Genomic DNA, 26608 nt, shown 5'->3' with positions numbered 1-26608 from the left:
TGGACATGCTCTCCTGCCCCAGCAGCTGTCCCTCAGCCTCTCTGTCTGCCAGGCTGCTTCTTCCCTTGCCGTAATTGCGCACCCTCTGCACATGAGCTGCTAGAAAGCGGGTGCTCCTGAGTTACTGGACACACAGGCTCATCCTCAGCAATTCCATAAAAATAGACAACTGCAGTAAAACATTTTGCAAGGAAGATATCCAGAGACAGGAACCAAGTTTCATTTATATTGGCCAAGTACACGGTCATTGTAGTGGATTACAGCTTTTGTGGGATGGGTTCCTCCTTTTGTCTAGCTTGAGTCCCACGGGAGCACCATCAATTTCTCTGGAACTGGAAAATGCCTGTGACCTGCACGGCTCTCGCTTTGGCCTTAGCTGGAAGTGAGCAGAGTAATTCCTGCAGAAAACCCTGCCAAGGCAATTTTACTTAGAAGCAGAACGGGGTAAGGAAGGATTTATGATGATTCAAGAATGATCCAAGGGGAGGTGGACACAATGAAGCATGTTCCTGAAGCATCGCTGGAAGTTCATTAAGGACATTAACAACTCAGGGGAAGTTCCTCTGGCATGTTCTTGGACCTTTCTCATAAAGACTTAAAGGCAAAGACAGGAAAATATATTGTGTAAGTAACTGTTTATAAACGGTATATGAAGATTCACAGCCAGAGCAAAAAGCCTGCAAGCGAGGAGAGCATCCGGCGCAGGGGCCGGGAGGCTGTGAGCCACGCTCCTGCTCAGCCCACACGGGACCAAGTCACACCTCGTCCCTCCTCCGTCCTCCGAGGGCCAGCGCGGGCACTGCGACGGGGACATGGTGGGTCGGAGAGGTCTCGGTGCCCTGGGTACCACAGGCTGGGCTGGACATCTCCTGGGGGGACCCTTCTCCACCTCCTGGGGGGCTTGGGCAAGCCTGGCTTGTTGTGGGTTGGCTCCTGTGGCTGTCACGTCCCTGTGGCAGCGTGGGGATGTCCCCAGCTCCTGTGCCATGGGGCAGGTGCTGAGCTGAGTCCCGCCAGGGCTGCGGGACCCCGCTGTTCCACTCCACTCCACGCCGGGCTGGGAGTGGGGTCTCTGGGGTGGGAGAGCCCCACGGTGGGGGAGGCGGAGAGGCGTGGGGCAGGATGCGGGCTGGCAGCGGGGCTGGGGTGGGAGGGGAAGAGGCCAAGGGCAGGGAGCGATGCTCGGAGGAAGTGTGAGCGCCGCTGCCTGCCGAGGGCCAGACGTGCCTGGTGCTGCCAGCAGCCGGGCAAGGTGCGACTGCCGCGCCAACATGGTAGGTCCTGCTCCTTTCCTTGGGGACGGGTCGGGGTCTGCCTGGAAAACGGGGTTAGGGACGGGCAGGGCTGTGGGCAGGCGCTGCCAGGAACCGGTGCTGCTGTCGGGGACCCGTGGGATGGACTCAGGCTGCCCTGGAGAGACCCTGCCCCAGGCAGTGAGGCTGTGCCAGGCACACAGGACACTGCCAGGCACACAGGGCACTGCCAGGCACACAGGGCACTGCCCCTGGGTGGGCGGAGAGGGACGGGGGGCACAGGGCATGCCCTGGACTTAGGGGCTCCCCAGGAGTGCACTGCCCAGCCGTGCTGTGGGCGCAGCCCCCTCAAAGTGCCTTTCTGGAGGGGCCCTTCCTGCAACGTGCCCTTGCCGCTCCCAGGACTGGCTGGCAGCAGCGAGGGGGCACGGTGGGGTGCGTGAGCCCCCGCGGGACCTGCACGCTCACGCCTCCTCTCTGGCACACAGGGCACTGCTGCGGGACTGCGGTCTGCTGGGAGGACGTGGGCTCCGGGCTCTCGTGGCATCTCCTACCTGGGCATCGCTGCCGTCACATGGGGTAAGCCACCCGCCGCCCGTTCGGTACGCCCAGCGTGACCCTGCTGCCGAGGAGCCTGCAGGGCCAGGAAACTGCAGAAGAGCAGCAATGTTATTTTGGGGGCTCACCAGTCACCCCCGCCATGGCTGCCAGCCCCAGGGCTGGATCCTTCTGGGCTGGGAGGGGGCTGCGTCTGTCCAGGCCAGCTCCCTCCAGCCAGACCCATCGCAGGACTGTGCTCCCCCTGGGAGGGCCAGGCTACGAGTGGGGTCCCCACAGGGTGTCTGGTTCCCCAAATGCAGCATGGCAGCTGGTGCATTGTACCGTGAACTGGAGAAGGGCAGCAGCAGCTCTACCCTCTGCCCATGCCTATGCTGCAGAGCTGGGCATGGACGTAGGCACAGGACTCACAGGTGCAAGGGCTGGGAGCACAGCAGAGTTAAAGCTGCTAATTGACATCAGGGGAAGAAAACAGAGTAGAAACTAATTTGGTTTTGCTGCCTGTAGGATATTTCCTTCACCCATTGGCATTGCACAGAGCAAAACCTGCTGGTGCCTGCTCTGTCCCCAGAGATCCTCCATGAGCTGGGTTATTTTCCAAAGGACCTTTCGTGATTGATCTAAGGAACAGAGGCAAATGCAGAAGCATCAGAAGGAAGCTGAGATTTCACTCTGAGGGGAAAACAAAAATGCAAAGGCACCCCAAGTGCAGCGGGTGCTGAGCACTGCCCTGGGGGGAGGCATCGGGGGCTGCCAGGGGAGTGGAGGAGTTGTAACGCAGGCAAACTGCACCCACCTGGTGGTTCAGCTCCAGGTGGGGCAGGGAGAGGTAACATAAGGCTGAGGAGAAGAAGCAGGGAGGAGCTGTGCTACAGAGAGGGTGTTACTGGCCGAGCGAGAGGAAAGAGGCAGGAGAGCACATGGAGGACAGGCACACAGCGGATGGGCTCCCTTGGTCCTTCTCGGTTTGGGGATGGGGTGTGCCAGGGTGGCTGTCCTGAGCTGTGCTGGGGAGGTAGCAAGGGCCAGGAGGTGGGTGGTGGGAGCTGAGGATGGGGCAGGCTCCTAAGAGGTGCCCGGAGCTTCTGTCCTGCAGCCCCAAACTCCCCAGGGGTGAAGAGAAGGGCTGTTGTTGAAGGCTACGGTTTTCTCAGCTTCAGTTTTGTTGAACGATGTGGATAGTTTGCTCTTTCACAAGGAAAACCAGAAAAATTATGGGAATTTTGCTCAGAAAAATGCATAATTATTGACCAAACTAGAGCCCTAAATGGACTTGGGAAGCCCTAGATTTGCATCTAATCTGCAATGCACAGACCTTTGCCTGCATGACCATGGTGTGATGTGCTCTCCTGAGACACAGGGTACCCCAGGGCGGTTGTTTGGAGCAAGCTTTGATCCCCATCTCCCTTTTTGCACGTGATCCCCCTATCACTTTCTGCAGTTGTGGAGATACCTGCTTCTGGGGAGGAGGGAGGAAGCTTTTTTTTGTGGCTAAACCCCTTTGATTGCATCAGGTTGCGGTGCGAAACACTGTAAATAAGAGAAGGGTTTCAGCGAAGTGCCCTTCGCTTCTGGGTGCGGGTTCCAGTTAATCTGTGGCTTTGCCCTGCCTGGTGGGCATGACCAGGATGTGAACGTGACTTTTGCAAGACGTTGTTTTGCAATACTGAGTTTTACAAGACTTTTCAGACCGTCTCTGGTTTGGATGAGCAGCTCAGGATCCAAATGCTTTTGGGGCAGGGGCGTGCTCGTTGCTCTGCCTTGCTCCAAGCTGACTCTCATCTGGAAGTGTAAAGCAAGAAAACTGAAATGGGACACTACTGTGCTCAAGGAAGGAACCGTGTTTTAAGGAACCAACTTGATGTTGGGGTTTTCCCCTTTGGGAAACCTTTGTGGGTAGGGGAGTGGGGCATCACTGCTTGGGGCTCTTCTGCCACCTGCGCTCTGCCTGCCCCGTCCTGTGTTGCTCTCTGTCTCAGCCTTCACCCCGTCCTCCCCTCCTTCCTTGTCCCTGTGCCATCCCTCTCTCTCCCACCTCAGCTCCTTCTGCCATGCCATGGAGATCCACCCAGGTCTCCATGAACCCACCTACAGCCCCATTCTCACCCACCCTGGTCCGTTCATCCTGTCCTCTTGCCCAGCTGGTTGCCAGCATCTCTTGGCCCTGATGCCAGTCCTAGCTCCACCTCATGTCCCAAAGGACCCCATCCCCAACCCAACTCCCGTCCTTTCTGTGGCAATCCTGGACCACATCCTCTCTCACAGCTGCGGTGACACGACTGGAGGTGGGTGCCTGGACGTACCACTACAGTGACCAAGGGGACTACACGTGGGAGCAGGCCAGGAACTACTGCCAGACCTTCTTCACCGACCTGGTGGCAATCCAGAACAAGCAGGAGATCGAGTACCTCAACGAGAGCCTGCCCTTCCACGGGCGCTACTACTGGATCGGCATCCGCAAGCTGGGCGGCATCTGGACCTGGGTGGGCACCAGGAAGGCGCTGACAAAGGAGGCAGAGAACTGGGCAGCTGGGGAGCCCAACAACCGCCGCTCCAACCAGGACTGCGTGGAGATCTACATCAAGCGGCAGCGGGAGTCGGGCAAGTGGAACGACGAGCCCTGCAACCGGAGGAAAAAGGCGCTGTGCTACCGGGGTGAGTGGGGGGGACCGTGGCACGGACACACATCGGGAGGGCTGGGGACCTTGACAAGGTGGCCAGTGGCTCCTGATGACCGTCCTCTGTGCGTGCAGCCTCCTGCCAGCCCTTCCCCTGCAGCCAGCGCGGCGAGTGCGTGGAGACCATCGGGAGCTACCGCTGCGAGTGCTACCCCGGCTTCCGCGGCCCCGAGTGCGAGGACGGTGAGGCCCCATCCCCATCCCTCCTTCCCTGCAGGAGAGCCTGAGCCCGGCAGCAAAGCGGGCAGGTTCGTTATGCTCCTAACGGGCCGGCGGCTCCGCGTCTCTCCCAGTTGTGCGGTGCGCCAAGCTCGAGCCCCGGGGAGCGCGCATGAACTGCAGCCATCCCTTCGGAGACTTCAGCTACAACTCCACCTGCACGTTCGAGTGCCAGGAGGGGTTCGAGCGGCGAGGGGCAGGCATGCTGCGGTGCCTGCCTTCCCAGCAGTGGTCTGCAGAGACCCCCACCTGCACAGGTAGGGCCTGCCAGGGGCTGGGGGCTCAGGGATGTAGCACTGGTGCTAGGGGGGGCAGCCCTGCATGCCCAACATTGCTCAGGCAAGCAATGGGCTGGGCTTGCTGTGCCCCTGCCCTTTGGGGAAGCAGCTCCTTGTGCTGCACGCAGGGAGCGGTTCCTTGATGAGGCTGCAATGGGCAGAGCAGCTGTGAGCTCTGGATAAGCCCCCTGCTCTCCCCGGCTGTCCCAGTGCTCTTGCTCCCTGTCCTGAATCACACACAGATGCCAGCACCCCACATGACCTGTGTGCAGAGGCAGGATGGTGTCTTGGCACCTCCATCACCCCAGCAGCACCGTCTGCTCTTCCCTAAGCCCACCCTTGGGAGGGTGCTCAGCATCTCAGGGGTTCTCAGAGAAGAGCAAAGGGGAGCTGCCATCCCACAGTCAGGGCAACAGCGTATTCTGGCAGGGCTGGGCCACTGCAAGCAGGATGAGAACCAGTGAGATGAGGTTAGATATAAGCTGGGAGGGACAGAGTGGGGCAGGAAGCCACAAAGCGGAGAAAGCTGCGGTACGTTATGCTGCAGGAGCAGAGAAAGTCTTCCCGTCAGTGGTTTGAGGGTTTACAGCCAGGTGCTGGGTGCCCCAGAGAGGTGCTGGGCTTTTTTCAGAGGGTGCAAGAACCCCGCTCCACCTTCCCTGTGCTGCTGCATGGTGGATCTGCAGCCTTGCACAAGGATGGGATGAGTCGAAGACTGGAGCAGACACAGGATGCAGTGGGGGGACCCTCTGTATCCAGAGACCCAGCAGGAGGGGTCAGGGGGTGGGCAGGGTCTCTGTATGTATATTTAAAAAAAAAAAGCCTGCCTTGAAGTTAGCGCTGCCGATGACACCTGTGCTGGGTGGGCCTGTGGTCCATCCCAGGACTTGTTTTAGGCAGCTGAGACCAGCAAAGCTTTCTGCAGTTAAGGGGAACAGGCACGGAGATGTGATGTGACTGTCCTGCGGCCAGTGTCCCCAGGGGTGGCAGGGTCAGGAGCTGGCTCCCAATTTTGTGAAAGTCCCACCAGGCAAGCTGGGCTGAGCCTGCCCGCTCCAGGCTTCTCAAGTTCCCAAAGCACAGCTCGTTGTTTTTTCCCGCTGGCTGTATGTATGATTGATTTTTTCTTTTTTGCAAAGAATCAGATGAGTTAGTCGGTCGCCCTTGCTGATAACGAAGCTGTGTTACCAAGCGTTGCCAGTTGGGCTTACTCCAAAAATGAGCAGCAGCTCCTGCTGCAGCGAGACTGATGGTGCTGCAGGCACCCTGAGGGATGAGGCTGCCTGCCCTGTGCCTGCCTGCAGCCGTCCTGTGCACTCAGCTGGCTGCCCCGAAAGGGGCCGGCTCCATTGCTCCCACCCGCACAATGCATTCGCCTTCCACTCCACGCGTGCCTTCTCCTGCCAGGAGGCCTCTGAGGTGATGGGAGCAATCAGGCCCCCCCGGGCTGCCTGCTGGAGGGGTGCCTCAGTGGTGGGTTTCAGGGGCCCTGGTAGGCACCTCCAGGGATGCTGCAGGGAACCCAGCTTGCCTGTAAGATGGCTATGAAGGGAAAAGTTACCAAGGAAAGTGTTTGGTGTCAGTCTGAAAGCAGAAGGTGCAGGGAATGGGGTCTGTCTCAGCCGGGCTGGGTGTTGGTGGTGTTTGATGTCCCCCCAGCATTGACCTGCGGTGGTCCCATAGGCAATGGAGCTGCTTGCCCCAGCAAATGTTGGGTGCTGCCCTGGCACGCAGTGAAGCACACTCCAGGCACAGCCGCACAACCCCTCTAGCTATCACAGTCAGCCCCTCCTGGTCCCCTACAGCCCCACAGCCCTCTGGGTGTCCCTCACCTCGCTGCTGCGACAAGGATGGAGGCAGGTCTCTGCTCCCCTCCAGGGAGGGAGATGAGTAGGACTGCAGCAGCTGTGGCCCTTAATCCCGGGGCCTGCGTCCTGGGGTAGTGCAGGGGATAAACAGGGCTCTGGCAGAGCAGCAACTGCCCCCCAGCCCCAGGAAATCACTCATGGCAGAAAAAAATCATTGTACCAACTACGTTACTACTGTTTTTGAAGAGGTGAGACTCATCTGGGTGAGAAAGGTAAATCAAAGACATATCAACATACATTTGGTTTTATCTGTTTTGGATTCAGCCCTAATCCCTAGATTTAACCTCATCTGTCCTGTCTCTGAGACCTGCTCTCCCATTGCAGCCATCGCCTGCCCGGTGCTCAGCGCTCCAGACCGAGGAGAGCTGAACTGCTCCCACCACCACGGGGACTTCACCTTCGGCTCCACGTGTGCCTTCTCCTGCCAGATGGGATTTGTGCTGATAGGGCCGGAGAGCCGCGAGTGCACAGCCACAGGGACCTGGACTGGGGACTCCCCACACTGTGAAGGTAGAGCTGCTGCTAGAGCTCAGGGTGTCACTGGGCTTGGCATGACACTAGGATGTTCCCCAGCCTCTTCATCCCAACAGTTTAGTCTCCCAGTTCACAGGCTCCTGCTTGAAGTGTGCCTCTTTACCCTGCAGCCACCGCCTGCCCAGTGCTCGGCGCTCCAGACCGAGGAAAGCTGAATTGCTCCCACCCCCATGGGAACTTTGCCTTTGGTTCCACATGTACCTTCTCCTGCCAGACGGGGTTTGCACTGATGGGGCCGGAGAGCCGCGAGTGTACAGCCACAGGCACCTGGGCTGGGGACTCCCCACGCTGTGAAGGTAGAGCTGCTGCTCAAAGTGTCACAGGCCTTGGGTTTAGCCCAGGATGTTCTTGGGTGTCTTGGTCCTCTCATCCCAGAAATTTAGCCCTGTAGTGCCCACGGTCCTGCCTCAAGTGTATCTCTATCCCATTGCAGCCATCACTTGCCCAGTGCTCAGTGCTCCAGACCAAGGAGAGCTGAACTGCTCCCACCCCCACGGGAACTTTGCCTTTGGCTCCACGTGTGCCTTCTCCTGCCAGACGGGGTTTGTGCTCATGGGGCCGGAGAGCCGCGAGTGCACAGCTATGGGGACCTGGACTGGGGATTCCCCACGCTGTGAAGGTAAAGCTGCTGCTCAAGGTGTCACAGGCCTTGGGCTGACTCTGGGATGTTCTTGGGTGCTTTGGTTCTCTTGTTCCAACAGTTTAGTCTTGTAGTCCACAGGCTGCTACTTGAAGTGTGCCTCTTTACCTTGCAGCCATCGCCTGCCCAGTGCTCAGCACTCCAGACCGAGGAAAGCTGAATTGCTCCCACCTCCATGGGGACTTCACCTTCGGTTCCACATGTGCCTTCTCCTGCCAGGCAGGGTTTGTGCTGATGGGGCTGGAGAGCCGCGAGTGCACAGCCACAGGGACCTGGACTGGCAACTCCCCACGCTGTGAAGGTAGAGCTGCTGCTAGAGTTCAGGGTGTCACTGCCTTGGGGCAACACTACAATGTTCCCCAGTCCCTTGGTCCCAACAGTTTAGCCTTGTAGTCCCCAGGCTCCTGCCTCAAGTGTATCTCTATCCCTGCAGCCATCGCCTGCCCAGCACTCAGCGCTCCAGTCCGAGGAAAGCTGAACTGCTCCCACCCCCACGGGAACTTCGCCTTCGGCTCCACATGTGCCTTCTCCTGCCAGATGGGGTTTGCACTGATGGGGCCGGAGAGCCGCGAGTGCACAGCCACAGGCACCTGGACTGGGGATGCCCCACGATGTGAAGGTAGAGCTGCTGCTCAAGGTGTCACAGGCCTTGGGTTGACCCTGAGATATTCTTGGGTGTCTTGGTCCTCTTAACCCAGCAGTTTAGCCCTGTAGTGCCCATGCTCCTGCCTCCAGTGTATCTCTTTTCCTGCAGCCATCGCCTGCCCGGTGCTCAGTGCTCCTGACCGAGGAGAGCTGAACTGCTCCCACCTCCATGGGGACTTTACCTTCGGCTCCACGTGTGCCTTCTCCTGCCAGACGGGGTTTGTGCTCATGGGGCCGGAGAGCCGCGAGTGCGCAGCCACAGGGACCTGGACTAGGGACTCCCCACACTGTGAAGGTAGAGCTGCTGCTAGAGCTCAGGGTGTCTCACTGGCCTTGGACTGACATCAGGATGTTGCCTGGCCTCTTGGTCGCAACAGTTCAGTCTCCCAGGCTCCTGCTTGAAGCACGCCTTTTTACCCTTGCAGCCATCAAATGCTCAGCACTGGCCACCCCCAAGATGGGCCAGACTGCCTGCTCCCACCTCCACGGGGACTTTGCCTTCGGCTCCACGTGTTCCTTCTCCTGCCAGATGGGGTTTGTGCTGATGGGGCCGGAGAGCCGCAAATGCACAGCTATGGGGACCTGGACTGGGGATGCCCCACAATGCAAAGGTAGATCTTGTGATCATATGCGTGTATGGAAGTGCTCTGTTGTAGCAGACTGTCTTCCCCAGCATCCTCTTCCCCTCAGCACCCCCAAGCCATGGCAGCTCATCCCCTGGCTCCCCAGCCCACTTGTCCCCATCCCACCACCATCGGTCTTGTCCTATTGATGCTACCACTGTGCTTTGTCTCCAGCTGTTAGTTGCCCGGTGCTGGATGCCCCCAGCAGAGGCCAGATGAACTGCTCTCACATGCACGGGAACTTCACGTACAACTCCATGTGCACCTTTTCCTGTGAGGAGGGGTTTGTTCGGGTGGGAGCAGAGGTGCTCTGGTGTGTAGCCACGGGGAACTGGACTGGGCATCCCCCTGCCTGTGCAGGTATGGTGGGACCCCCAGCTCCTCTAGAACTAGGGGGTTCCAGCTTCCTGCAGCACATCTTGAATGTGGTGGGGGGCACCCGAGCAGCTTGGAAGCTGTGAAGTCCTTCTGATAACCTTCTAATCTGTGGGTCTCTGGATCTGTTTCAGAGGATGCTGCCCCCTTCTTAAAGCAAGTCCTGGCTTACAGCAGTGGCACAGCTCTGGCAGTAGCTGGCATTGTGCTCTCGGGGACACTCATTGCCCTCCTTGCCAAGCGGCTCAGCAACAGAGGTACAGAAACCTCCCACAGCCCACCATCGCTTTGGGCAGGAGCTCTCAGATGAAGTGGTTACAGAGTCCCAGGGGAGGGTGGGATGATCAGAAGAGTTTAACAAGTGTGACTGCCTCAATCCTCACGTCTTATTTGGTGTGGGTTGCGTTGGTCCAGCAGCAGCTCCTTGGCAGTTTGTCCAGTTGAAAGTGTCAGCAGCCAGGTTTGGAGGGCAGACCCAGAAAAACACCTTCATGGCGAAGGGGAAGAAGGCAAATGCTTCAGCTCCCCCTCCCTGCTCCATCCTGTGCTTGTCAAACTCAGTTCAATTTCAGATGCTGCTGCTGCGGTTTCTCAAGTCCCTCACTAAAAAGATCTGGTTATTTCTTTTCTATCTGCTCTATCCCTGGGGACATTTCGACACCGTTATCAGAGGAGAAGAAGAAGCTCCTGAACCCCACCAGGTGAGAGCCGTGCTCTGCAGGAGGGTGGCTCTGCCCCGTGCCCATCACAACCCTGCAGTCACCCCATGTCACCCAGATCTGCCGGTGCGAGGCTGCTTTTATACGCAGCAGGAGCATCTTCGGGGCTGACACGGCTGGGCCCTGCCCTTCGCACTCCACCGTCTCCCCCAAGGTGCCACCCTGGTGTCTGTTTTCCAGTGACCTAGGATCGCCAGGCATCTTCACCAACGCAGCATATGATGCCAACCTGTAAGGTGAGCGCCGGCGAGACGCTCGCAGCACCCTGCAGCGCGCTGGAAGCGTTCCCCCCTGCTTCTACTGGGAGCCACTCGTGGAAAATTCACCCGGGCAGCTCTCCTCCTGGCTGGGTGCTCCCAGGTGGGGACACCCCGTGGGAGAGGAAGCGGGGGACCCTCTGCCTTCTCCGCTGCACCGAAGGGGGTAAGACCAGCTCCGGCTCTCCTGTGCTCCCAGCCTGGCCGTGACTAAAACCCACCGATGCTGCAGACTCAGCGGGAGCCACCGCCGGGAGCCAGAGGGACTTCACACCTCCGGCTGCAGCCCGGGCCCGTGCTGCCAGCCGAGACCGCACCCACGCAGCGTGTGCGCCCACCCCGCGGGCAGCGGGGCCGCCCTTCCTGCACCGCCCTCGCACGGAGACCTCCGAGGCCCCAGCCTGGGGCCGCGGGCCGCCTCCCCCTGCCCTCACGGAGCTGCCTTCCCCCTCCCCTTGGACACTCCCCCCACTCGTGCTTCGGGCGACGGGCTTGTGTCAGCGGGGCCTGAATAAACGCCTGTGTCCAACGCCGCCGCTCCATGTCGCTGTGTGCGGTCGGGAACTGCCCCGGCCGCGGGGTCACCGCCGCCCCGGTGCCGTCTGTCCCGCCGGCGGCCGCCATAGGCGGGGCGGGGCGGGGCGCTGCCCGGAAGGAGACGTGTGTTTCGGGAGGAAGGCGGAAGCGATGGCGGCGGCGGCGGAGGCCGAGTGGGAGCCGGCGGGGCTGCTGCCGGCCCCGGGGGGCGGCCTCGACTGGGGTGAGCGCGGGGGGCTGGGGGCCGGGCGGTGGGGAGGTCCCCGCCGGGGCCGGGCCGGCGCTGAGGCCGGCTGTCTCTCCCGCAGAGGCGGTGCTGGGCGAGGAGCTGAGCGAGCTGCTGGGCGCCGCGGAGCCGCGGGCGGGCCCCGAGGGACGAGCCCGACGTGGAGTACCGGGCGGGGGCGGCGGGAGGCCCGGGCTTCCCCCCACGCCTGCAGTGTGCCCCAGGGCCCGCTCGGGGGGGGCCCGGGGAGCAGCGCGGTGGGTGTCATGGTGGCCGTCGGGCAGGAGGCCCTCGGGCTGCCCCGGCGGTGGCTCGCAGGCCTTCACCCCCTGCGCTGGCTGGTGAGGTGCAGAGCTGTCAGTCTGTTAACAAGCCGTTGGTATGAAAGCTGGAGATTTGAAAGCCACAGTTAAAGGGGAAGGTTTAAGGTGAAGGTGTGAGGTGCTGTGTGCAGGAAAAGCGATGTTTTCACTGGCCCGGTGAGGGTGAACTTCCCCCGGAGGCAGTGCTGACGGGAGAGCACGTTCTGGATTACACGAAAGGAGAAGCGTGGGTACGTTACATCTTTGTCCACCAGTAATGTGCTTGATCACCTTGCCTGTAAGATGGCTTCTTATTTTCTTGTCTATTTCCAGATTTTCTTCTAAACCTTTTGCTTGCAACCTTGTGCCTTAACCCCTATGTTTTTCACTGTCCGATCGTACATGCTGCTTTTTTTGTCCTGGAGCATTTGCCTCATGTATTCTCCACTCTCTGATCTTCCCCCTGTTTTCTCATTGCTCACTGTGTCCTAACCCACATCCAGCACAACCCTTGGGTTATCCAACATAAACCTCAGGTACTAAGAGCATTCTTAAAGGCATTGTAGAGCCAGGTGCTAGAGAAAATTTGGGAACTGCTGCATTGCACAAGGGCAGGGTATCGCCCATCAGCAGGTCAGCGTTAGTTATCTGTGTGGAGGCTCTTACTGCACAGCTTGGGCTGTGGTTTTTGGTCATTCTTCCTATAAATATGCTCTGATGAGTTTTTTCTTCATCCTAGCCTGCAAATACTAATTTCTGTGCAGTCTGCAGACTTTCCAAGTCTCCCTTTACAAGTTGAGAACATAAGGAGAGGTACATTTGAAGGATAGTTTTTAGCAAGAAAATCTTCGCTGTAAATTTCTATAAGTTGGGTATGTAATATTTGTATTTTTTGTGCAAGTTCTCATAAAAATGTTACATTTGAGTAGGGAACTGAGACAGTTGCATCAGCAGAAAAAATGGAGTAAAAACCTGATCACAGTTGTAAAGGTTGTACAATAAATAATGTGTATGAAGTGATTTTAGTCTCTCTTTTCTGTTGGAAAAGAAAACTGGTGTCTCTGGCTTTAGAGGCTTATGATGTTGGTTTATTCAAGTATAGGGTAGCCTAATACATACTGTTCATCAGATCTTGGGCAAATCAGTCCTTGTGTCTTTTCCTGCTGGTAAACTGACACTGATACTGCTTTTGTTTATAAAGTGCTTTGAGATCTGATGATGGAAGGGCGTTAAGTAAATCTTTTGATTAAGGTGAAGGGGAGGATGCCAACAAGTTGCTAAAACTTGTGTTTTATGGACGGTGGTTCAGTGACTGGACTTAGAACTTTCACTTTACAAATTGCTGATAACAGTACAGCAATTAGTGATGGTCTTAAATTGGTGTGCTCCTTTCCTACAGCTCTAAGCTTTAGAAGCAGCCTTGTCTTGGGTATTCCAGTTGAGAATTGCCCCTTTAAAGGCTTTTATCTCTGTGTGCCTCAAGGGAACTGAAGTGATAGCTTTGTTTTGTTTTGCAGAGCTGTAAGCATGTGAACATAATGGCTTGTGATTTCGTTCTGTATTGTCTTCTTGTATTGTTTCTTTTTCTGAACTGTCATTTCAGGAGAATGATCTCTATAACTTTCATTTTGATTTGGATTTGATGTCTTGGGACTCGGATCTTTGGAATGTTACAGGCCATGCTTTTGCAGGTAATTTACCTTTTGTGTTTTGCAGGTGTGACTATTCCCCCCCACCCCGCAAGGGAGAGCTGTTATAACTTCAGGATAGTGGTAACTTACATGAAACTATTTGATGTCCTGCAGCATTTAGCTCTGTGATGAGAAATCATGCCGTGTTTCTGTAGGATGGGTACAGCTGGTGAGGACTGCCCTGCAAGTGAAGCTGTTTAGTATCTTTAATCTCGCTGTGTTTTCTGCTATGTGTTGCTTCAGGAATTAAATAGCTGGTGTAGGGCAGTGTGTTCTTTACTGATCTCCCATTGTTAAATACTTATACAGTAAAATTTCTTTATCTGCCTCTTGCAGATGCAAATGTGAAGACAGAACCCTTATCACCAGCCACTTCAAATTGTTCGGTCCCTTCTCCATCGTCTGTGGACTCTCCAGTGCAGAATGTGCCTGTATGCAGAAACCTCCGTGTAACATAGATAGCAGCAGTCATTCAGGACCAGCTCTGACGATTAAAAAGCCCAGTGATTTACTTGTCTGCCCAACTTCATGGCATAAGGGGAAACAGCTTCTTTTTCCAACCCTTGCAAAAACAACTTCCCTTCAGTGATGTTTGCCTTCCTCTCCTGCTGTGACCCATTCTAAAAAGAGCATGTTCAGTAATTTCCTCAGTTGTGTGTATTGGCCTGATTGCCAAGCAAAATGCCTTCTAAAGCCTAGCAGTTGCTGGTCTCTGCCCCCCTTCACTCTGCTGATAAGGAGAGGTGCTTCTTTGGTTTTCAGTGGTACTTAGCATTCACTAGAATAAAATGGCAGAACAAAACCTTTCTCCTGTTTGCTGAAATAGCAACACAGATGTGATGAAAGGCTCTCATACTCTGAACTGCTAGTAGACACTTGTATGTGTTTCTGAAGCATTAATCCCACGTACTTGCTGTCTGCAGGATGATGTGGACTTCAGCTGCAGCTCCCAGATGTCTCCCATCTCTCTCTACAGCAAGAGCTGCAGAAGCCCTGCATCCCCCGAAGGAGATGGAGGGAAGAAGCCTGCTGTCAGCACCACTTCTCGGTCTGGTATGAAAGATGAGTTACTTTGATTCTGCAGATCGTATGCATATTGTCTTGCATATGGATGTTTAACTAACAGACACTAGTATATCCTGTTATTGCTGACTTGAATTTGTGATCAGATATGTATATCTTTAACAAATGTTATAGATGGGTTAAAAAAAACATACCAAAAGCCATGTTATTACTGCTTGAATTCTTTATTTTATATCTTCTCGTCCAACTCTGACTCCTTTTCCTTTCCTAGCAAACAGTTCTGCGAGGACCCTAAAGAGGTGTGGTCAGACAGCGTCCAGGCCTTCGATACAACCCAAACCCCTTTTGCCTGCTGTACCTGAGGCTCAGGCTAACATTGGCATCCCAGCTAAAACCATCATTATTCAGACTCTTCCCACGCTTGTGCCACTGCCAAAGCATCAGCCAGTTGTTAACATCCAGCCAGCACCCCCTAAAGGTAGGTGAATTGTCTTGACTGAGACAGGTCTTGGTGGTAAACACTATGTTTGGGATGGTGGCTAGAATGAAGTTAGCTTTGGTGGGTGAATTGGGATGGGTAGGAAAAAAAAGAGGGATCCTAAATGCTCTACTGAAAAATCTTTAGTCTGAGAAGATGGCCTTATTCCTCTCTCATATGGTCCTATGAGAAACAGCACTCACCTGTGCATTGTGTGGAATGCAAGACAGTGTAGCAAAAGAGACTATGCTGAGCACTGGCAGAGACGGAGGTGCTGATTTGGAAGGATCTCTAGGGTTCCTTTGCTCTACTTGTGATGGCAACTGGTGCATAAGGTGATTTCAGTGCTATTCTGTCATAACCAAACAAAGATCAATCAGAGTCAGTTAGGATGGCTTCAGGGAAGCTTGAAAGCTTGAGGGGAGTTATAAAAGCTTTTTTTTTACCCCCATGAAACTCTGCCACAGGATGGTGGGAACATGATTTTATGGCTTTTTATCTCACTAAGCAGCATTAAATAGGATGATGTGAAATTTCCTGAGACTTAAGAGAGCCATGTCAGAGCTTAGAATAGTTGCTTACAGCTGCAAGCTGATGTTAACAAGAGGCAAGTGATTTCTTGTCCACTGATAACTTTTCATTCCTCCTGTTGCCCTGTAACAGATTTTTTGAAGTAGCTTGAGCCTTCATTTCTGAATCCCAAGCATATTTTACTCTTTAGCTAAGGCAGTAGGGACATCACTTGCATTTCTGAAATCGTCAGATGCAGTTGCTGGTTTTCACCAGCTGATGGCCGCAGTCTCTTGCGGTTGACTTACAGGCGCTGAGGCGTGGAAGGGAAAGGAGACAAATACTTAGGGGCATGTATCTAGAAATCATTGCAATAATGACAAATTTCTCTTCGTTACTAATTGCTCTTCCATGAGGAGTTAAGCCAAAGCTGGAGATGCTGACATTTGTTACAACATGCCTAAAATTGTTGGACTGCTTAAAACACAGGTCAGCACAGTCAGCGTGACCTAATTCTTATTCCTTCTGATGTTCCAGCTGATAAAATACCAGCTGGAATAAGGAATGTTGGGGATATGGATTTTTTGGATATAACTATAGTACTGTGAAGATGAGCTTCTCTTTTTCCCTGAAGAAAAGTCAGGAGAGTAGTTTCTGTGAGGCACTATAGGGGAAATACTTTATTTCCATGCCATGTATTTACTTTAACTGATGGTATGTTTAAAAATTCTGTAGTGCTGCTTCCATAACAAAAAACATAAGGATCTTTTTTGTTAACCAAAATCCCCTGCACATGACAAGTTGGAGCTACCAGTTTAAAATATGCTGTTATCTTCAAAGGAGCATGAGGAATGATATTTTTACAGTCCCTTTCATGAAAGCTTAAAGAAGAAAGCATGATCCTAAAGCATCACATACTTTATGCATTAAAAAAAAAGTTAAAATAATCACGAATTCACCCATGAAATAGGGTAATACGAACTTACAGTGTTGTCAAGATTATCTCTGCAAAAAAAGAAAATCTAATCCTACACCTCATACATAAAAGATCTTGGTGTTAGGTAAATTACTTCTTTTTTCACCTTCCAGAAGGTTGGGTAAATGCTGTAATACATTGTTGTACATTTTGGTTGGAATGCTTGGCTGGAACATGCTGTTTGTGAAAGCTGACGAGGTCATCCTGTTACGAAGGATTAAAGAGACATTTATGTGTTTTCAGACAACAGAATATTACTCAAGCACCTGCTTGAGTTAAGTGTAGTTGTTGGACTGAAATTTCTTGGAAGTGACTGTTTTTAATTCCATTTCAAACTCTGTCAAAATTACCTCATTTTTTCTGCTTGCTTTTCTTTAAGCTCTGTTCAGCTTGTGCATAAAATTTCTTATATAAGACATTTAAAAAAAAAATTGGTCTTAGTGTGAATTGAGGCTTTAACTTATGTTTTGAAAGTGTAACTTGCATTGTTCTTTCTCATTTGTCTTCTTTCTCTGTGCTGTTTCTGAATTGGTTTGTATAGTCTGAGTCACTTCTGTGTGGTAAGTTTTCCATTGAATACAGCAATAAATTAGGGATGGACAAAAGGGACAAGAAGGATTGAGGTAAGATGGCTAAGTTCTTTGAAAAAGTTGCTCAAAATGCATCAAGTGTTAGCAATACTGAAATGAATAATGTTTCTAACAAGTGTTGACTTTTATTAACTTCGAAGAGCCATTGGGTTTTGGGAGAGAGCTTGATTTAGTAGATCCGTTTAATATGGGTAGTTTTGGTTTGCAGGATGGATTAAGAGCCCTGAAAACTTTCTTTTTTTTTTTTTTCATTCCTATCCTGTAGAATATACTAATGCTGAAGAATTGGGCTTGGGATAAATCGTGCAGGACAGGAGAGGAAGCAGGGCTTTCTACCTCCTGTATCAGTGTTCCCCTACAAACTGGTCATATGCAAATCCATTTCATCTCATACTCTGAGCACTCCTCTTTATTTTTGTGTTCTAGGTCAATCAGTGGTGCTCCCCCAGCCCACTGTGGTACAGCTCCAGGCTTCTGGGCTGCTTCCTGCCTCCCAGCCAGTCATTGCTGTCACTGGAGGGACCACGCAGCTTCACAATCATGCGGTGAATGCATTGCCTCCAGCTGCTGGAAACGACGGCTCAACAAGCGGCAAAATACCAGTGACTAAACCCTTGCTTCAAAGCACCACCCCAGCAACAGGGCTGGATGTAAGTTCTGACTGTGTGATGATAGCTGATAACCAAAGCTTGGAAACAGTTTTCAGTTGCCTGCATGTGGGATATAACGGGAGAACCAAGTCACTTTAGAGTCTCAGGAAGACAGAGCTGTAGTTTGGCTCATCTAACAGGATTTCTAACAGTAAACAGGGAATTCGTCAGCTTGGCAAAGAATGGGGAGGAACAGGTTGATATCTGCTGGCCTGCCTGGAGTTGCAGACCAGGTATGCAAGCATTGTGGCAGCAGGCATGCAAGCATTGTGGCAGAGTGTGATATATTTTTTCCTTCGCTTGTCTTCTCAACTGTAAGCTCTCAATGGCTGGAGCTCTCTTACATACAGGAAGATTTTATATATCTGATTTTTGATTAGTGCTAAACCGTTTTTCTAATCCGCATAGTAAAACCACTCCTTGGGAAATAGATTAATTGGAAATGTCAGCAGTAGGCCTGGTTCTTTTTCCATCCCCTTTATCTCCCCAGATTTTATTCATGATTTTTAGAAACTTCAGGTATTGAGTTTCGTATGATCCTCATCTCTTCAGGCTCCCTTTTGATCATGAACTGAATGAGTAGAAAAGGGGTAAGCTCTCAACAGTTACTGTGCAAATAAGTAAGTTTTTCCACAGTAGCTCACAGTACGCAGTAGGTATAAACAGAAGTAGCTTTTGAGATGTGTGGGGTTTTTTTCCCCCTTCAGCTTTGACATCTTAAGTAGCTAGCAAGCTGGGCATTAACTTGATTTAGCTCCTCGTAGTTTGGAGCTGCTTTGGTTGCATTTTGTTGTTCAAAGGAAGGCATGGTTGTGGAAAGTACCAAAGCTTCTTGTTGGTGGCTTTTAAACTCTCAGGGTGTTATTCTCCAGTTTGGTATTCCAAGTGCAGTTGTTGTGAGCTGAGGGTCCTATCTCATCTCTAGGTGTGAGGGAGAAAACACTGGTGTCTATTCACATGAAATTTACAGTATATTCACCTGCTTATTAGCAGCGCAGGACACTTGTTTCTCACAGGCATGTGCCTTCTGGCTTCTTTGGAGGGATGTTGTTGTACAGTTTCCTAGTGTCAGAGAGTTACCACTCATGCATGATGCTAAATTTTCCTCACTATTGGTGTTTGTGTGTGAGCTGCCTTTTTAAATGAAAAATTATTTGCTACAAATAATTCAGCAGCCAGGCTGCAATGGAAACCTATTCTTGAATTTGCAAGAAACTAACAAAGGTCTGTCAGTAGACAGACCAGTTAAGAGCACTGCATTTTTAAATGATAGTTTCCTGCCATGCAAAGCCAAACTGAAGAGACCTGTCAGCAGTCCTTAGATTTGTGACTCCCTGTAATCAGGACCAGCATGGCACCTTGCCGTTGTCTGAATATGAGGTTTAATTGACAAAACCCCCTTATTGTCATCACACTTCATGTACACATCTGTGACAGTCAGTAGTCAAATGTCTAGCTGGGGTAATGAATAGCTGTTTGTTTTGAATGATGGCTGTGTGGGTATTTCCACCAGAAGCTGTTTTAGGGAGGCAGTTTTAAGACCTGGTATCAGCCTAGATGCTGCACATCTTACCTGTGTTTATTGAAACATGAAAAAACAGTTGCAACAGCTCTTTGGCATGTAGTGTGAAATAGCACTTTGAAAAATAACAAATGTTTCAGGATGCAGCTGGCGCCAGCAGGGTTAAAACATCTTGCGACTGCTGTAGACACCATATGTGGTGCTCAGAGCTGCACAGATGTAGCTGTCATTTGAGCTCTGTAACACGTGTTTTTGTTTGCTAATCTAAGCAGATGTTGCAGGATAAAAAGAAACACTGCAGGACTTTCTTTTGGGCTTAGGAGGGATAAACTGTTAGCTTAACACTCAGCCCTTCCAATGGATTAGGCTGAGATCGGCTGATAGCAGTACGTGTGAGGCCCTACCTTGTGCTTGTCTTGGTGGCACACGTTTATGCACCTTGCCAGCTGTGGGCAAGTGCCAGACTTTCAAATCAGTGAAAGAAAACCAGTGAAGAACTTTCCATTAGGAAACTGGACAAAAGAAACGCTGCCTAAGCAAGCCACTCCTCTGGTTGAAGGAAAGAGGTTCTTAACTAAAAAAGCAGGTTGCCTTTCCTGTTGCAATTAAGTGATACGAGAACATAATGGTAGACCTGTGAGGGAATCCAGTTTAGTTGTGTCCTTGTAGGGCCTTTCTCTCATGTTTCTATTCTGTAGTGAGAAAGGATTTAATTCTGCCTCCCAGGTCTGTTGATAAAAAATATTGAAAATTTAGAAAAAATTAGATTGTGCAAAAGTACTTCAACGTAAGTGTGGATTTCTATTAAAGAATCCTGTTTTCTGTGCTCTACATTGGGTAATTTTCATATGAAATAAACTCATTAGTCAAGTTGTGTTCTGTTGAGTTAGAGACAAGAAAACCCAGATCTTTCATAAGAACAGAGAACACATTTGCACAGGTTTTGTATTTCCGCATTTAAGGTGCGTCTTCGAAGACAGCAGCTTTCATAAGCTGAGGTAAGAAGCCAGCCAATGTAAAGTTGAAATGGTTTGTACTTTCAGCTCTTTGTTAAGTTTTCCAGAGTGTGTACCAAAAACTCTGTGGAGTGTGAGAGACATTCTTACTGCCTTGTGCTAGAAATACAGCTTGCGTTGGGATGGAGGTTAAATTTTGCTCAGGACTGAGTTTTCTTTGGAAGACTAAATTGAGGTAGCAGTGTTTATTTATAAAGTGCATGACTCTTTGTAGAGACCCTGATGGTAGAGGACAATCTGAATCTAGTTAGTACTGTTTGAAGCGAGGTTTTGCAATGAATCTTTCACTTCTCCATATTTACATCATCTTTTTTTTGTGTGTGTGTTAGTGGTGGTGTAGTTTTTAAAGCTAGGAAGCCAAAGTTGGCATCGCTGATTAACATTTGATTTTAATGCCAATGATTTCCCTTTATGGTCTGTGTTTCCTAAGAACCAGAAGTTACTATCTTGAGTGGTAAATTAAGACAATACAACTTACAAAGAGGGAGGCTGCAAAAGACAGCAGAGGTGTTTGCTACATTTAATCTTTGTCCAGCACTTGTGCAACGCAATGTTGCTCAAGCAGTCTGACATTATAAATTAGTTCTCTCTCTCTTCTGATTATCAAGATGCTCAAGCAAGAGGCATGTTTATCTTGATGCCAAGCCAGCTCTGTAATGCTTAGTGCCATACGGCTTCCAGGTTTAAGCATTGTTGCACTATTTCACACACACAACTCTGTTTTCCTGCATCAGATTTAGGTAGGATCAGGTATGCATCTGTGGCTTATTCCCCAAGAAAAGCCAGGCAATTGCTAGAGGGTTGACCAAGGACCTTAAACTGTTTTAGGGATTGTTAATTAAAATAACTCAAGGACACGAATAGTTGAGTTTCATTTCAGCAAGCCTAAGAAATGAGTGGAAGTGAAGCTGGTGTGGCATAGACTGAAATGCAGTTATTGCACAGAGTACCTTGAATCAGACTGGGGAGAGCTACTGTTCCTGACAGTGTTTGGAGAACACGGAGTAAAGGAAAGTAGTCTAGATAAATACAATCTATCTGAAACATAGCTGGTAGAAACAGTGATAGATGTACCTCAGGATGTCCTCTTAGTGTACAAACACTGCGTTCACTCCATGTTTTCTCCAGGGAAGCAGGTAGATTGCCAGAGGTTCCGGATGCTTAGTCAAAAGCTATCTGGTAGTAAATAATCCTGAGCAGGTCTGCAAACAAGAATGGATGTAAACAGTTTGGTCTTCTCTGTTTGACTTCATGATGCAAAACCTTTTTAAAGAGAAGAATGTAACTACTTCTTTGGAATATCACACAACTCAAGCCAAAGCTGCTGCATGAACTCATTCCTTATTATTTCATCTCTGGACAGTTGAAGTGATTCTGGCCCCAAATTGGTGTATTCTATATACTGCAGTCCTTGGCTAGCCTGAATCTTTTTTTTTTCCAAAGTTTTTATATGTCTGCAGGAGTTTTCTTATGTTAAGTATTGCAGTACTTAAAAAATTCAAGACAAAGCTTGGTGTTAATGAAAATATGTTAAAATCTTTTCCTTCTCCACTCTCTGCTAAAGAGAGAAACTGGAGTAAGTACAAACAGCTTCACTTTCACAGACTTTTTTGTTGGTGGCAGCAGGCTAGACATATAATAAATGATCTTTACAGAAAGCAATTAGATCAACATGGAGACAGCCCAAAATGTTAATGCACTGTAACGTGTTTTCTTAGTCTTTGTCACCAGACTGCAGTATCATGAAGAAGAATGACTTCTTCAAATAGCCTGTAGCCAATTTTTCTTGCAGACACCAAAGCCCTAGAGCAACGTATTGTCTGTGTGCGGGTATATACAGGCAGAGAGTTGGAAAGCCATGGTTAAGGTTCTTTAACCAGCCAGATGTTAACTGGAGCACACTATCTGAGTTCGTTAACGTTACTATTCTGTGACTTGTTTATTTTTTTCCTAGACTGATACTTCTAGAAGAGTTCTCATCTTTTCTCTTTAGCTTTCATGCTCTAATAGATACAGGTTACTCCAGTGCGTGTGTTGGTAGCTACTGGAGGATATTCGGGTTTGTGTAAGACACAGCATTCAGTTCTTTCAGTGTAAACATCATTAAGGCACATCCTGTTGTAGCTTAATAATGTGATGGAAGTCTTCTGTTTTTAATAAAAATAGAGTTGCTGTTGCTAATCTGTGAGGGAAAGGAAATCAACAGAGTAGTGTTTAAACTTAGGATTTCAAGTAGTTTTGTATAGCTCTGCAGTATCGATCATCGTTATCCTTGTCAGCAGCAAGATGGTTTCAGTCTAGGTTGTCCCACTCAGTGCAAACCACAAAATGATTAAGTGGTAAAAGATGATAGACTGTTCCTGCTTGGGAAAAAAAAAATCAGTCATCGAGACTGTTGGAGGATGGGGAGGGGTTACTTTGGATTGTCCCGCTCTGGTCTTGCAGACTGAATGACTGCTAGTGGTTGGAGTGAATTATGTGCCCTCCTGGGGTATGTTTGCTGGGTTGGCTTCATCCAGAAGGAATCCAGTTTGTGTGCTGTGTCAGAGACTGTTCTGTGATGTGAACCGAAGCATAGTAAGGGGGACAATCAGGAAGTGTGCATCAAAGCCACACTCCTGATCTGAATTAAAATGCTAGTGTAGATGCACCCAGAGACTGCATTTAAACTGCCATGTGAGTGCTTGATACACATAGAATGTGCAATCTGAGGTCAGCAACAGCATTCAAAATCTCAAAAACTATATAGCAGAGCTGATAAAGGTACAGAAACAGGTGTAATCAGCGTGGAAACGGCTTCCATACAGGACAGACTGAAAAAACATAGGACTTTCCAGTTAAGAAAGCAGGTGACTGACTGTAGCCTATAAAATGGTGTATGGTAAAGTGAAGGTGAAAGGCACCTTTGCTACCTTGCAGACCTGTAGATATGTGTTTTCTGTGTGTGATTTGATTGATCAAATCAAACTGCTGCTCGAGCATACATTTTGTGTCCCCTATACATAGGAGAAGCTTGGGAATGCAGGAGAAAACAGACAGTGAAGGACCTGTTTTTTCATTATCTATGAGCTATAACTCTTGGAGGTGTACTGTGATTCCTAGTTGCCTTTGTGCTCAACATTTGAAGCAGAGCGTGGGAAGCTATCTATGTAGACTGTTGACAAAGTAGAGGAGCAGAAATTATGCATGAAATAGAGGCACTTTCAACTTGCGGATCATTAACAGGCCTCCGTATTGTCTGTCTAGGTCAATGTCTTGAGAAGACAGCAGCGCATGATGAAAAACCGTGAGTCAGCCTTTCAGTCACGGAAGAAAAAGAAGGAATACATGTTGGGACTGGAGGCAAGGCTGAAGGCAGCCTTATTGGAGAATGAGAAACTCAAGAAAGAAAACAGCACACTGAAGAGGCAGCTGGATGAAGTAGTATTAGAGGTAAGGCTTGTGAGGAAGATCTGACTTTGTATAAAGACAGTTGCCCAAGTGGAAGGCACTTGAACAGAATCGTGGAATTGTTGACTGGAAGACCTTTGGGGGTTTTTAGCCCAGCCTCCCACTCCGAGCAGGACTTTCACCAACTCTAGGTCAGGACAGCTGTCACGTTATCTAGTTGACTTTTAATTCTTTATTTCACAGTGCTTCTGAAGATTTCACTGAGAAGATAAGACTGGATAGAAGCTGAATATAATGTACAAACAAGAGAGTTTTATTTTTAAGTAGTCCTGGTGTGTATTCATACATAATTAGACAAATATAAATCTAAAAAGCAAGCATAATTTGGTGTATTTAGCTCTGACATACCTTTGCATGCCTGTGCTCCTTTTTTATTGCATGTTTTCTCTGGTTTTTTCCGGTCTAGAACCAGCAGCTCAAAGTATCATCTCCAAAGAGAAGGACCCTGTGTGTGATGGTGATACTGGCTTTCATAATGTTGAATTATGGTCCATTGAGGTAAGCTGCATAGGAATTCCTCTTTGCATAGCAAGTTTGCTGTCCTGCAATATTTGTTTAAATCTTTAATACGGGCAGTGTTGTGTTTTTAAAGCCTTGAGCTTTAAACTGGACTTCTGTCCTCTACTTTCCTCCTGAACAGGGGAAGACTCATCTGTGTAATGGTTCCTCTTTCGGAATCCTTCTGGCAACAAGAGCTAGGTCTTGTACTTTTAATTTCTTTTGGCTTGGCATTTTGTTAATCAATGCAGTGTACAGCAGTTTTTCTGCTCCATTTATACGTGAAGAGATTAAAGAACTGTGTTTAGAATCCTTTTAGAAAAAAAGTCACAGACTTTGAGAGCTCATCTGCTTGTTTATACCTGTGCTAATCTCAATAGCTATGAGTTTAAGCTGCTTCTAGTACCCAGTGCAGGAAATCCCCCTGTTTGTTCCAGTGCCTTGCAATTCTGACCATTAGATGCATCTAGCTGCAACCTTCCTCATTACAGTGTAAGCCCTGTATTACTTGTCTTCTAGATCTGGTGAAGAGGTTGTTCCTTCTCCTTAAGTAGTTGAAGTGGCAATCAGAAACCTCTCGTGTTCGAACTGTATCAGTGGGGCATAGGAACCAGAGAGCGGGAAGGAAATGCTGCATTACTTCCCAGACACTTTATAAAGAAATCTCTGGAACAGAGGAGACAAAAAAGGGATCCTTCTTGCACATATCTGTCTGTTTAACCTGGCTTTGGAACATAAGGACTTTTTGTATGAAGCTGTTCACTTTTTCAAAAGGGGGAGGATATTTCAGTAGATTCCCAGTCAGCAGTGTCTCCATTTGTCCTCAAAACCCCAGTCAAACTAAAGGAGTGGGATGCGATAAATCTGGAGGAAGACTTTGTTTCTGACTATGATAAACTTTTACAATGTTGATGTTTGTGTTTTTTGATAATATTAGAAAATTTCCTAAAGCTGAAATTACTTTTGAAGTATTTGCACTTACTGCAAATACTGTTTATCTCAGGCAGTGAAATACAGCTGACAATTTTACTTTGATATGGGTGATTTTAACATAGACTGTTTCTTAGTATATTTAGGGTTTGTAATGGGATTTTTGACTGTCAGACAGAAAAATCAGCTTCCTGATACTAAGCAATTGATTTGCACATCCCATCTGCATTTGCAAACATTACCACTCACTCACTCGAGAGACACTGTTCCTACTTGGTGAGAACTAATAGGACCGGTAATCTTTTTGAAGCTGGAAGAAATTTTAGTTGCCTCCACATTACAGGAGGAGTTGGAATGCATGAAGCTCTTGTTAGTTTTGAGAGGCTCGGAAACATACAGAAGATGAGTGGGAAGTCTTTTACCACAGTGGTCTAAAGTTCCTGTGTCAGCTTCTCTCCCCCAGGAATGAGTAAAGTGTTGAGCTTGATGGCAAGAAACTGCTGTCAAAGTAGACTGAAAGGTCAGTTTGTGTTCATATCATTGCAACAGTCAGTAATTATAGAAATGTGACAGGGTTAATTTCTTGGCCTGTTTGATGTTTAATGAAGTAGATAAAGCAAAAAGAAGTTCCTGGATGTCTGGCTGAGCATGCCAGTGTAATTGTTGTGCCTGAACTAGGTGGTCTGCATCAGTACTGGATTTAGGCAGTGAGGAGAAATGTGATTGCAAATTTGCAAGGAATTGCTCTTATCTTTCTGCTTTTTTTTCCTAGCAGAATAAATGCTTGCACTGAAATTAAAATACTAGACTGTATCAAGGTGGTGTGAATGTTGATTGTGCAATAGCCTTTGGAAGGCCCAGAATGTGGGATATACAAACTTAAGATTTCACTCCTCACATATGTATTTTCTTCCTTTTATAGAGGTGTCACTGAATGGTAGCTCCACAAACTTCATAGTCATGATTGCTGTTCTGCTTAGTCCTTAACAACAGAAGCTTCCAATACATTTGATGTTTTTCAGTCACTGAATCTTCTTACAGAAATAAGGATTTTTTTTTTTTTTTTTTTAAGTATCCGTGCTAGCTTATAGTTCAGCAAAAATGCTTTTGTCCCCTGAGTTAGTTGTCGATGGAATACCTAATTTCTATGCAGTGGTCAACTGGAGACAAATCTCATTTGAAACTTTGTGACAGTGTTACAGTTTCTTCTATGTAGGAAATCCTTTCACTTGCACACTTGCATGAAGGTATGACAGCATTCAGGCACAGGACGTTTTGATTCAAACATATTAGCAGTGAATATTTTATTATTTAAAACCAATGAACCATTGCAAAGAGAGAGTGACATCCAAAAAAAGCAAAAATATGGGAATTTCACCCCCTGAATTCTGTAGCAGTCTTCGAAATTCCCTCAGCTGGCCTTATTGTAAGATGCTTCTGTTTCTTAATTGGCAGTAATAGCATTCTTTGAAGGCTAGAGGTAAAACAAAAGGACAGATAATCCAGGTTTTCTCTTTAGCTGCCTCTTTCCGTCAAATCAGAGAAGGCAGGGAAGCGGTCAG

The 26608-nt window shown here is 49.3% G+C and overlaps 2 protein-coding genes across 3 annotated transcripts in view; both read left to right on the top strand.

Moving 5' to 3' along the window:
* The first annotated feature begins 1224 nt into the window (after positions 1-1224).
* On the top strand, positions 1225-11160 carry LOC137672560 (P-selectin-like). 2 transcript variants are annotated; one of them, XM_068416849.1, is made up of 17 exons: positions 1225-1274; positions 1742-1832; positions 4077-4466; positions 4565-4672; positions 4783-4965; positions 7179-7364; positions 7499-7684; positions 7822-8007; positions 8144-8329; positions 8462-8647; positions 8783-8968; positions 9099-9284; positions 9471-9656; positions 9806-9928; positions 10342-10372; positions 10571-10626; positions 10847-11160. In XM_068416849.1, the coding sequence occupies exons 1-16, from the start codon at positions 1272-1274 to the stop codon at positions 10623-10625; spliced, it is 2472 nt and encodes an 823-aa protein (XP_068272950.1). In that variant the 5' UTR covers positions 1225-1271; the 3' UTR covers position 10626; positions 10847-11160. The 2 variants fall into 2 exon arrangements, with proteins under 2 accessions (XP_068272950.1, XP_068272951.1); XM_068416850.1 differs by having other exon boundaries at positions 10725-11160.
* A 174-nt stretch (positions 11161-11334) lies between these two features.
* ATF6 (activating transcription factor 6) overlaps positions 11335-26608 on the top strand; it is an 82249-nt gene continuing 66975 nt past the window's right edge. Inside the window, 10 exon segments of the mRNA XM_068416751.1 lie at positions 11335-11407; positions 11493-11548; positions 11550-11570; positions 13316-13403; positions 13740-13834; positions 14327-14456; positions 14698-14904; positions 17407-17630; positions 23415-23600; positions 24025-24116. Of these exon segments, the coding sequence (XP_068272852.1) occupies positions 11335-11407; positions 11493-11548; positions 11550-11570; positions 13316-13403; positions 13740-13834; positions 14327-14456; positions 14698-14904; positions 17407-17630; positions 23415-23600; positions 24025-24116 (1172 nt within the window).

Source organism: Nyctibius grandis, chromosome 21 (assembly GCF_013368605.1).
Source record: "Nyctibius grandis isolate bNycGra1 chromosome 21, bNycGra1.pri, whole genome shotgun sequence".
NCBI classification, from domain to species: Eukaryota; Metazoa; Chordata; class Aves; order Nyctibiiformes; family Nyctibiidae; genus Nyctibius; species Nyctibius grandis.
Note: the sequence above shows the minus strand (reverse complement) of the source record. Positions and strands in the feature narration are given on the sequence as shown.

What these genes read in the sequence shown, in the direction of transcription:
- LOC137672560 (XM_068416849.1), top strand. An exon ending in GGATGCCCCACGATGTGAAG is followed by an intron (nt 8,648 to 8,782) that starts GTAGAGCTGCTG and finishes CTTTTCCTGCAG; the next exon opens with CCATCGCCTGCCCGGTGCTC. An exon ending in AAGCTCCTGAACCCCACCAG is followed by an intron (nt 10,373 to 10,570) that starts GTGAGAGCCGTG and finishes TCTGTTTTCCAG; the next exon opens with TGACCTAGGATCGCCAGGCA.